The sequence below is a fragment of the Sorex fumeus genome, unplaced genomic scaffold (assembly GCF_029834395.1).
Source record: "Sorex fumeus unplaced genomic scaffold, SorFum_2.1 ptg000023l, whole genome shotgun sequence".
NCBI lineage: Eukaryota > Metazoa > Chordata > Mammalia > Eulipotyphla > Soricidae > Sorex > Sorex fumeus.
Genome location: NW_026606080.1, coordinates 57,370 through 69,452, shown reverse-complemented (window position 1 = coordinate 69,452; position 12,083 = coordinate 57,370). Strand labels below are relative to the sequence as shown.

At 58.6% G+C, this 12,083-nt stretch overlaps 1 protein-coding gene across 1 annotated transcript; it reads left to right on the top strand.

Moving 5' to 3' along the window:
- The first annotated feature begins 3,218 nt into the window (after positions 1-3,218).
- On the top strand, positions 3,219-10,964 carry LOC130023309 (patatin-like phospholipase domain-containing protein 4). Its single transcript, XM_056113783.1, has 6 exons — positions 3,219-3,420; positions 4,304-4,398; positions 4,517-4,652; positions 5,908-5,973; positions 9,172-9,324; positions 10,801-10,964. Exons 1-6 carry the CDS (start codon positions 3,241-3,243, stop codon positions 10,948-10,950), a joined length of 780 nt encoding a protein of 259 aa, XP_055969758.1. The 5' UTR covers positions 3,219-3,240; the 3' UTR covers positions 10,951-10,964.
- Positions 10,965-12,083: the final 1,119 nt, after the last annotated feature.

The following is a 12,083-nucleotide window of genomic DNA, read 5'->3' as shown; positions in this document are numbered from 1 at the left end:
AAATTGTTTAATTGAAATTCTGTGGCTTGCCATACTGTGAATAATGTTGACGTGTGCACATAATTCCAACACCACACAACTCATCACCAGCGCAGTCCCTCCCTATCTCTTTTTTTCCCCCTTCCTTGTTTCTAATAAACAATATTTTCTTGTTTCTAATAAAAAAGAGCTTGGGACCTGCGTGGGCTACCGCCCGGGGTGGGATGCGGGGATGTGTGGATGCGGGGATGCGGGGATGCTGGGATGCAGGGATGCTGACCTGCCGCCTCCCCAGGGCATCCCGCCCCGCCCCCGCCCGCCTCCCGGGCTCCGACGTCCCAGGCGCGGGGCAGGACCTGGGCCCGGGGCCAAGCCGACAGCCGCAGAGTGGCGCGCTCACACTCCAGCAGGGGGCGCAGCCGCTCAGTGTTTGCTCCCGCTGCCAGGGGCAACGCGGAAGCCGGCTGCAGGAAGCACTTCCGGGGTCGCCCGGCAGCGGGAAGAACCACTTCCGGGGCGCTGCCCAGGAGGGGCGTTCGGGCTCAGCCGGCTTGCCCAGGGGCGACCGAACCGCGGCCCTTCGGTTTCCGGATTCACATAAGGGCTGGGGCGAGTCTCGATCCAGCGGCCGAGCCCCCCCACCACCAAGCGAGCGGGCTGCGGCCCCCAGCCGCAATGACGTCACAAACGCGACCCCGGGCGACCGCGCTTCCCTTCCAGGGCGGGGCCGCGCAGCGTGAGCGCGTCACAAAGTCTCGCGCGGGGCGGCCCCTCCTGGCCACGCCCCCCTCCGCCACTCCTTTCCCCTTCTGGACCTATCGGAGGAGGCGCTCGCGCGGAGAGGCGGGGCCTCGCGGAGGGTCGGCCCTGCCCCGCCTTCCGGGTCCGGTGACAGAGGCCGGCCCCAAGGGGGCGGGCGGTACGGACGGTATCCGAGCTCCGATTGGCTGGGCGGAGCGCAGGAGAGGCGGGGCCTCGCGGAGTGTCGGCCCCGCCTTCCGGGTCCGGGGACGGAGGCCGGCCGCAAGGGAGGGGGCGGGCGGTACGGCCGGGATCCGCGCTCCGATTGGCCGGGCGGAGCGCAGGGGAGGCGGGCCTTGCCGGGCCCGGGGGCTGCGATAGGCGGGGCGCCCTTGAGTGGCAGCCCGGCGGCCCCGCGCTGGAAGCCTGGCGGTTTTCGCTGCGGAAAGGGACTGGGGCCCCCCAGGGGTAGGGCTTAAAGCGCGGCCCGGGTGGGCTCCGGGCGGTCGCGGGAAGGTGTGCAAGGCGCCCCTAGCTCCAGCGACCCCGGCCCCGGTTCCTCTTGAACACGTCAGCCCGCCCGGGAGTCGGGGACCCGGCCGGGGGCTTAGGGCCAAAGGTCCCGCCCCGGACCCCTGGGCTCTGCAGATGGACCCGTGGCCCCTGCACCCCGGGGAGCCTCAGCCGCCTGCTCTGGGCTGGCGGCTGCAGTGGCACACTGGCACCCAGCGGGGCGTGTGTGTGTGTGTGTCTGTGTGTGTGTGTCTGTGTGTGTGTCTGTGTGTGTGTCTGTGTGTGTGTGTGTGTAAGGAGTTCAGTATTGTTGCAGGATGGTAGCTTGCAGGACTGCATGGTGAAGCACCCTGGGGAGAGGGGTGTGTGTGTATGCCTGTGCATACATGGCAGTTGGAGAGTTGAATGCTGAAGCACCCCAAGGAGAGGGGGGTGTGTGTGTGTGTGTGTGTATGTGCACGTCCGTGTACACGTATACACAATGGAAAGAGTTCAGGATTGTTGCAGGATGGCACTTTGCAGGGTTGCATAGTGAAGCACTCCCGGGAGAGTGGTGTCTGTGTGTGTGTGTGTGTGTGTGTGTGTGTGCGCACAGTGGAAAGAGTTCAGGATTGTGTGTGTGTGTGTGTGTGTGTGCACGTATGCACAAAGGAAAGAGTTCAGGATGTTTGCAGGATTGCATGGTGCAGCGCCCTGGGGAGGTGTGTGTGTGTGTGTGTGTGTGTGTGTGTGTGTGTGCACATATGCACAATGGAAAAAGTTCGGGCGGTTTGCAGGATTGCGTGATGCAGCACCCCAGGGAGGGGTGTGTATGTGTGTTTGTATACATGTCCACAACGGAAAGAGTTCAGGATTGGGGGGTGTGTGTGTGTGTGTGTGTGTGTGTGTGTGTGCATGTATGCAGAATGGAAAGATTTCAAGACTGTTGCAGGATGGCAGTTTGCAGGTTTGCATGGTACAGAGCCCCAGAGAGGTGTGTGTTTGTATGTGTGTGTGTGTATGCACAATGGAAAGAGTTCAGGAATGGTGTGTGCGTGCGCGCGTCTGTGTGTGTGTGTGTGTGTGTGCACAATGGAAAGGGTTCAGGATTATCCCAGGATGGCAGTTTGCAGGACTGCATGGTGAAGCACCCTGGGGAGGGGGGATATGTCTTTGTGTGTGTGTTTGTGTGTACACGTATGCACAATGGAATGAGTTCAGGATTGCTGCAGATGGGCACTTTGCAGGGATGCATGGTGCAGCACCACTGGGAGAGGCTTATATGGATTCTGTAGATGCAGCCTCGCCCCGGCCAGGCCTGGGGGTCAGGGGCCGCTGTTTCAAATCTGCTAAAGCATCCATGTTGCTATCGAGACAGTAACATGGAGCTTTAGGACTGTGGCCCCCACCGACCCCTGTGATGTTAGCAAACTGGGATGCATTCCATGGGGATCCTCGGGAATTTGGATCTCTGCAGATGCTACTTTTTTTGGCATCTGGAATTCTGATCTCAGCAGATGTTACTTTTCTCTATCCTCTCTCAACCCCCCTAAATTCAATAAAAATCTAGGAAAAATAACATAACGTGGTGGGGGGGGGGCAAGTACCTTGGGCCTTATCCGTGTGTCCAGTCAAGGAATAAAGAATATAAAAATTAAGATTAATATAGCCATAGCAGATGCATCCTCAGGGGTCAGTTACGGGTCTTTGTAGCTTTGTGTCTCTCCTGATTGTAGCTTTGTGTCTCTCCTGACACTATTGGGTCCAGGTGAGAGAGGAGAAAGAAAATGTTCCCTGCAAAGGTGTGTGTGTGTGTGTATGTGGAGGAGGCAGGGAGTTGGCAGCTGGGGGCTTCCCAGAGAGTCTTAGTAATTAATTGGGCAGCCTGGGTATGACATTCCCCTGGGGATGACATTCCCCTGGATATGACAGCTTGTAGCAAAAGATCCCAGTTTCACAAGATCCCAGTTTACCGAAGCCTCTGCTTTTTCGGTCTGTTTGTTTTCTGTTGCAGCTTCCAGAGTTACAATGAAGCACATCAATTTGTCCTTTGCCGCCTGTGGGTTCCTGGGCATCTACCACTTGGGGGCAGCGTCTGCCCTTTGCAAGCACGGCAGGAAGCTGCTGAAGGACGTGAAGGCCTTTGCAGGCGCCTCTGCGGGCTCCTTGGTGGCCACGGTCCTGCTGACGGCACCGCAGAAATTGGAGGTAATTCAGTGGGAACGAAGGCCGCTCCTGGCCTGGCCATTCAGAAGGGAGGACAGAAACCTCCTCTTGCAGGAAAACCGGCCAGCAAACCTCCCCCCCACTCCCCCCGGGCTGGGCATCAGGCTCAGCCGCAGAGTGTTTGGATTACATGCAGATGCTCCGGATTCAGTTCCTGCCCACAGCCCCCCCCCCCCCCCACACACACACAGAAACACAAAGATACACATAGGCTCACACACATAGACGTACGCACAGACACACACATAGAAGTGCATAGAGTTACACACATAGAAATACACAGACACATATACACAGACTCGCACACAGACACGTATGTAGAAATACATAGTCACACACTAATACAGAGACACACAGATGTACACACAGAGACAGACACAGCATATAGAAATGCACAGAGACATACACAGACAATACAGAGACACAGACACAGATTCACACAGACACATAGACACACACACACACACACACACACACACACACACACACACGTCGTCCCCATCCCTTATCAGGGTGGCGAGGATGAGGGAGAAAGCAGCAGAAGAAAGTTCTAGATTAGACGTGAGATGTTCCCAGGTTCCCCACGTCTGGGCCAGTCGGGGCCAGGACCGTTTCAGAACCCACGGGGGCGAGCAAGGGGTGGAGACTGGAAGTCAAAGAAGTCTCCTTCCCTAGGCCCAGAGCAGGGCGGGGTGGGGGGCGGGGGGCGCAGAGTCAGAAATTGGGGGGTCCAGCCAGATAGGGCAGGGGGGAGGGTGCAGGGTGCAGGTGCTTTTCACAGAGAACACGACTGCGTCCAGAACCCGATGCATCCGCCTGGACACCCCCCGCCCCGCGGGCAGTCACTCTTCATGGTCCCTCTCAGGAATGTAAAGCATTCACCTACACGTTTGCCGAAGAAATCCGCGGGCAGTCCTTTGGGGCCGTGACGCCCGGCTACGACTTCATGGCCCGACTCAGGTCAGTGGTCCCCACAGCCCGCCCCGCCCCGCCCCTCTCAGCCCACTTTCTGCCAAGGCCCTGCCTTGGGCCTGCGGGCGTGCAGGGGGCTCACGCAGCACCCGTTTGTGCCCTGCAGGTGTGGGATGGAGTCCATCCTCCCCGCCAATGCCCACCAGCTGGCCCACCGCCGACTGCATGTGTCCATCACCAACACCAGGACCAGGCAGAACTACTTGGTGTCCAGCTTCAGCTCCCGGGAGGACCTCATCAAGGTACGGCGGTGCCCGCACTGGCTCCTGACACCTCTGCCCGGCGCTCGGCCACCCTCCCTGCGCCCTGGCCTCACCCGGGTCCTGTTGGCTCACTGTCCCCACGTGCGTGGTACACACAGTCCACATACGCACGGAGACATGCAGGCAAGGGCGCGCACGGAGAGTTTGTCTGGGAAGAGCCGTGGGGGATGGGCCGAGAGCAAGTGGGGACAGCAGACGCTTGGATGTGGCACTCGGGTGTCACCTGCAGCTGCCCCTGTGCACGAAGGCTGTGACCGCAGCTGCCCGAGGAAACGGACCCCCAGGAGAAATAAGTCCATGACTTCCTAGGCTCCAGCATCACTCGGCGCCCCTCAGGCCCAGGCTCCTTCTACTCTGGCGCCCCGCCTTAGAGAAAAACGTTTCCCCATCCTCTTCTTACCGTCAGCCGTGGACTGGCAAACTGCAAAGGGAGAAGCTGCCCAGCCATGCCCGATTCGCCCCTGCAGAGCAGAACTCAGAACGGGGGATGAGCCCCCGGAGGGACGGTCAGTGTGGCTCCTCTGAGCTCGGGGCCCGCCGCTGAATTTCCCGGGTTCCCGGGGACGCCCATGGGTGGCTGGGAGCACGTCCAGCTGCCGGAGTGGCCTGCGCAGTCTCTCCCTCCCGGGAAGAGCTCGGGCCTCTTGGCCGCCGCACCCCGAATTTCCTGGCTCCCCACCAGAAGCTCTTCGCTGCACCTGTGGCTCATTGTGCCAGCGAAGGGGAACACACAGCCAGTGTGCGTCGGCCACGGCCATCTCGGGACCCCGGGGAGATGTTCCAATGTGCTGCCAACTTGGCTCAAGAGGTGCCAGGGGCTCCAGATCTGCCAGTCCACTTGAGAAGAATGGGGCCCAGAGTGATGATCCAGTGGGGAGGGCCGGTGCCTTGCACGGGGCACCCGGGTTCTATTCCCGGGGCCCCATAGTGTCCCCCAAGCCCACTGGGAGTCCTTCCCGAGCACAGACCAGCAGGACCCTCTGAGCATCAGTGCATGTGCCCCCGAAGCAAAGCCAAACCCAGCTGCGAAGAGGGAAATCTCTGCGCCTCTTCGGGCAGGTGACATTGCAGTGCTCACTTTCAGTCTGGTTCCTTTTGCCTCCTTCGCATGGCACGCCGCCCTCCTGCCGCCAAGTGCCAACTCCCGCTGCCTGGCCTGAGCTCAGAGCGCGAGGGCAGCCAAGTGCGTGTGCGGGCCCCGCAGCTCACCCGCGTCTCCTCTCCGTCCACCCAGGTGCTGCTGGCCAGCAGCTTTGTGCCCATCTATGCCGGGCTGACACCGGTGGAGTACAAAGGGCAGGTAGGTGCTTCCCCGGCAAGGACCGGGAGGTGCGAGCCAGAGCCAGGAGCCTTGCCTAGACCTCATGATTAAGAATGCTGGGGGCGCGGGCGCGCTTTCTCCCCCCCTACTTCCTTCATTCCTCCCTCCCTCCCTTCCTTCCTTCTCTTTTTCTCTTTATTTCCTTCCTTCTCTTTTTCTGTCCTCTTTTGCTCTCTTTCTCTCCTTTCTCTTTCTTCCTTTCTCTTGCTCTCCAGCTCTTTCTTTTGCTCTCTCTTCTTCCTTCTTTTCTTCCAGTCTTCCTTCTCTCCTCTTTCCTTACATTCTCTCTACTTTCTTCCTTTTCTCTTTCCTTCGCTGTTTCTCTTCCGCTTTGTTTTGCTCTTTCCTTTGTTCTCCTTTTTCTCTTTCTGTTCTTTCTTTCCTTCTCTTTTTCTTTCTTGGTGTTCATGAGAACAAAATGTCCTATTTCTTCGGGACAGATGCCCAGAAGTATGTGTTTTATTTTCCCTAATTTTCTGGAGACTCTCGGTTCTTGTGTGTTTAGGTCACGGGATCTGTGAGCTCTGATCCACGCCAGCGTATCCGTCAGGGAAGGGCCTCCAGCCTATGTCCCCGCCCCCCTCCCCCCCCCCCCCCCCCCGCAAAGAGCTTTGGGAGCAGAGAGACCTCCTGAAGGATCTGCCAGTTTCTCTCTGTCTCCCTCTGCCACATTCTGAAATGGTGACAATCTGCGGAGAGCCTTGTGCTCGCAGAGAAGGAAAGGCAGCCTAGGCCTTACCCGGGCCTGCCAGGCCTCGCCTTTCCCTCCCAGGGAAGAATTGTAGGAGAAGAAACAACAGGACTGACTTGGAGGCTTTGAGGAAGCAGGGAGAGAGAGAGACGGAGACAGAGACAGAGAGATACGTGCTCAGGAGAGAATGCGGGCTTCTGCAAAGGCATTAGATAGGAAAGCATAAAGTCCACCTCTCACGAGGGGATGGGGGGCAGCCCCTGTGTGCACTTCCTTTGTTCAAGGTGCCTTTATAGGGTTTCTGCCAAGCTGTCCCATGTGGGGTTTTCTAGTGAGGTAAGAGTCCGTTGCTAGGCTGGTGGCCAAGGAGGTAGAGTTGGGAGTGGTCGATGGTCCTCTTTGAGATTCCTTTCCTGGCCTTTGCTCCTGCTGGAGCTTCTCTCAGAGAGAGTCCAGCCTGGCCTGATCAGGCCTTAGTTCCCGTGTCCACAAGGTGGGTCCTGGCAGCCTTAGGGCTAGTTGGCTGGATTATCTCACAGGAACTCTGTGCCTCAGGGGACCTTCCCTGCCCACCTGCCTGCCTCAGTGGGAACAGCGGGGGCCACAGGCATGGTCCTAGACACAGTCCACCTGGGAACATCGTCTGGACGTGCCCGCGTGCCCCTGAGCTGCCTGAGGCCACGTCTCTACAGCGACAGGCCCAGGGCTTAGGCAGCTGTCCATGAGGTAGAAGTGTGGCAGGGCATCTATGGGGCACGTCTCCGGCAGGTCACCCATGGGACACGTTACAGGGATGGAGGGGATGGTGTTGGGAAGCCAGCAGGTCACTGAGGATTGGAGGCACCTCTCTGAAAGGTTTGCCACTGGCCCTCTCTGGCTCGGAGCTGTGGAGGACAGCAGGCGCATGGGGATTGGGCTACCGCGGGTCTCAGCTGGCGGGGTGGTGGGGGTGAGCAGGGGTGAGGGCAGCATCTCGGGGACAGTCCGATGAGAGAGACAGAGAGCCCTTCCTGCTCTCCAGCTCAGCTGTCCAGTCAGGATGCAGCTAAGAAGATGGCTTCCGTGCTTACGGGCCATACGGGGCCAGCCGTTCCTAGAAGGCCCTCATTGGCTACCTGCCTAATTGGATGCCCCAGGGCCTCGTGAGGCACCTTCCCTCATTTCCTCAGAGGCATAGAGGCCAGGGGGCCCCAGTTTTTCACTCCCCCTAGGCATGAACCATGGGCTTCAAGGGTAAGACGCCCTGCTGGGAATCTGAAAGATGTGTTTAGAAGGCAGTTCCCCTGGTCTGGAGACAGTCACCAGTTCTGAGAAGCGACGCCCCGGACTCTCTCTCTCTCTCTCTCTCTCTCTCTCTCTCTCTCTCTCTCTCTCTCTCTCTCTCTCACACACACACACACACACACACACACACACACACACACCCCAAACAGAATGGGAAGCAGAGTGTTCAGACCAGGATGCTCCTGGACGGGCTGTAGCATTGTGCTGCAAACACACATGTGTGGGATTCCCCCTCATGCGTGCCAACATGCGTGCACACCCAGGGCTCTGTGTGACGTCCTCCTAGAGCCTACCATGGGTGGTTTGTGAGTCTTGACAAAGACAAGCGTGCAGATGTTGCGCAGGCACGCCCCTGGGAACTGCTGTGTTTATGTTGCCCTTCACCAGGACAGCGCCCAACGGGGAACTCGCCAGCAGAGTTTTGCTCCGTAACTTCCTTCCTTCTCCCTCCTTCCCTCCCTCCCTCCCTTCCTCCCTCCCTCCCTCCTTCCCTCCCTCCCTCCCTCCCTTCCTCTCTCCCTCCCTCCCTTTCTCCCTCCCTCCCTCTTTCCCTCCCTCTCTCCTTTGCCTTCTCTACCCTTCTTCCTTCACCCCTCTGCATGCAGGCTGGCTTTCCTGAGCCCTGCCTGCATCTTCATGGCCCTTCCTACTCCCCAGGAACCGAGGATCCCTTCTGACCTGTCCATGCGTTGCCCAACCAAGCTCGCAAACAGGAGGGTCTGTGATGCCGTGTGCCATGTGGTGTCTGCTGCAGAGACGGCCCCTTCCCAGCTCTTACCGTGCAGAGACCCATATGCACACACACACGCACGCACACACACACACCCCCGTCAGCAGTGCTCGTGACTTTGCCATGAGCACCCCCCGCCCCCCTCCCCACCCACCTTCCCGCACACGCTGGCTGCCCCCTACACCCGCCTTCTCAGAGCTCCAGACCACTGCAGGGCTCATCTGCCTCTGTATTGGCTGTGCTGGATGCGGCTTGCTGCCGTTGGGCAAGGATTTGCCTCCCAGCAAGCCTGCTCCCTGTGCGTCAGATCGAGTCCTTGTGGGCCCAAAGAGGCGGAGGGTGAGGGGACTGTCCCAGCACAGACGCCCAGACGCTCGTCCTTGTGGGCCCCTAAGAGGCAGGAAGTGCTGCCCAGCAGAGACACCCGGACCCTCATCTGTCCTGCGCTGACCCTGCCCCTTCCTGTCCACAGAAGTGGGTGGATGGCGGCCTCACCAACAGCCTGCCCATCCTGCCCGTGGGCCGAACAGTGACCGTCTCCCCCTTCAGCGGGCGCCTAGACATCTCCCCGCGGGACAAGGGGCAGCTGGACGTGTACGTGAACATCTCCAACCAGGACCTTGTGGTGAGTCGCAGGCTGCTTCTTCCAAAAGCTTCCACAGGTTTCCACACCCGTGATGAGCACGCCCAGGGCCAATCTTGCCTGGAGTGTGTTTTGGTTCAGTTTGGGGATGACTCCCAGCAGTGCACAGGGTAGACTGCTGGCTCTGTGCCCAGAGATCATGCCTGCCGGGTCTAGGGCTTCATGTGGGGTGGGGGTCCATTCCGGGTCATCCCCATGCAAGGGGAGTACCCTCCCCACTGTCCTAGGTCTCTGGCTGAGTCCTCAGGGGAGCCCCTAAGAGGCGGGGCAATCTTCAGCTAGCTGAACAATGGGACACCGCTGTGGTATCTGAAATGGAAGCACAGAAGACTGATGGGACTCCTGAATAACTGACATAAATATCTCCTTGCCGGGTGTGGCCAGCCCCAGGGACTGTTGGCCATCTCTGGGGGCAGTCGGTCACCTCTGGAGGCATAATTAGGAGTGAAGCGAAGCCCCTGGTGCAGTGCCCAGGACAGATACCCCATCTCCCCAGCAACAGACCCACATCTACGGCTGTCAGCATCTGTGATCCTGAGGCTCAGACAACCACGGATGTCAGGGCCAGAAACTGGGGCCTTGCACAAGGCACAGCCACTCTGCCCCCGGCCACGTCCTTCCCCCACACTCCCCAGGATCCCTGTTGGACTTGAGCTCTTCCCGCCCAGATGTTGTTTTCTTCTCGATGGCTCAGTCCACCTCTGGCTGTAGAAGCCATGCATGGTGACATGGCCTTCACCACGGAAGCCATGTGCTGTGATGTGGCCTGCCACCACAGAAGCCACATCCTGTGATGTGAACCTGCCTCCAAAGAAGACATATTCAGTGAAGTGGCCTGCTACCACAGAAACCACATGCTGTGATGTGGCCTGCCACCACAGAAGCCACATGCCATGACGTGACCTGCCACCATGGAAGCCATGTGCCATGACGTGGACCTGCCACCAAAGAAGACATACTCAGTGACGTGGCCTGCTACCACAGAAACCACATGCTGTGATGTACACCTGTCACCATGGAAGCCATGCTCTGTGACATGACCTGCCACCACAGAAGCCACGTGCCATGATGTGGCCTGCCCCATGGAAGCCACGTGCCATGACGTGGACCTATCACCACAGAAGTCACATCCTATGACGTGGACTGCCACCATGGAAGCCATGCTCTGTGATGTGGCCTGCCACCATAGAAGCCACATGCTGTGACATGGGCCTCCCACCACAGAAGATATACTCAGTGACGAGGCCTGCCACAACAGAAACCACGTGCTGTGATGTACACCTGCCACCACAGAAGCCACGCTCTGTGATATGACCTGCCACCACAGAAGCCACGTTCTATGGCATGGCCTGCCACCACGGAAGCCACACGCCGTGACGTGGCCAGCCACCATGGAAACCAAGCGCCATGATGTGGCCGGCCACAGTTCCTCATCACTCTCTCCCTTCTGTCTCTTAGCTGTCCATGGCGAACCTGGTGAGGCTGAACCAAGCCCTGTTCCCGCCCAGCCAGAAGGGGATGCAGTCGCTGTTCCGCCGTGGCTTCCAGGACGCCGTGCTCTTCTTGCACAGAGAAAACTGGTTCGAGGAGGAGGAGGAGAAGCACTGACGCCACACAGGCAGCTGTCCAGAGGCGGTGAATTAAAGCTTTTTCTTTTTTTTTTTTCCTTCTAAATCTCCTGCGATTCCACTACTTCTTTTCTTCCCCCACTTGTTTCGGCGCTGCTGGGAACTAGTTCTGATCCTCGAGAGGTGACTCGGAGTCAGGAAAGAAGAGGCAAGCTCCTGGGCCTGGCCAGCATCACCGAGAGGCTCGGAGCTGCCTCAGGGGCCACCCCCTACTAGCACCTGAAGGCAAACCTGGGGTATGTCTGGGAGACACCCGTGTCCCATGGTCCCAGAATCATGCTCACACACAGGCCAGCTTCTAACACAGCTTCTGGGGAAGTCACAGGAGTGAGGTGCAGAAGTCAGTAACAGCACCCTCGGCCAGCTTGGGCAACAGGGAGACCCAGACCGGCTCCCAGCAAGGAGGAGCTGGACGCAAGCCGGCCAGAGTCCCTGCTCTTTTCTCTTCAGCCGCTACATGACTGATCATTCAGTAGAGGCAATTCCACCTCACGGCCGTGCCCCCAGCTCCGCAGGCGAGCCGAGGTTCAGAACCCGCCCTGCTGGGCAGCAGACTCTCAGTCCGAGTCTCCGTGTCTCTGTGTGCCCCTGTCTGTGTTGGCACTGTGGACGTTTGCCTGTGGGTGTCGTTCTCCATTTCTGTCCATCACCAGCTCTATCCACATCTCTCCCTGCCCGAAGCGGTGTCTGTCACCTTTCACAGGTTTATGTCACCCATCTGTCCTGTCTCCAGGGTTATGGTACATCTCAATGTTTCTGTCCTCTGTGTCACCATCCCTGTGTCCCGTCAGCCACCATCTCTGCCAATGTTTATCCGCGTGTCACCATTTATGTGTTATGTCAGATCGATGCATTTCTGCATTTGTATAGCACCATCTACATCTACGTCCTGTTGATCACTGTCTGCATTGATGTTGACGCCATGTCACTATCCATGTTTCATATCACTGCACTTACGTCACACCTCCATGTCCGTGTGACGTCTACCACCATGTATCTGCATCCTATCTGCCACTGTCTCCATCGATGCTTATGCCAGGTCACCATCTCTGTGTCGCGCCATCTGCCACAGCTATACGCGATGTCATATCTGTTTATGTCACATCTATCCAT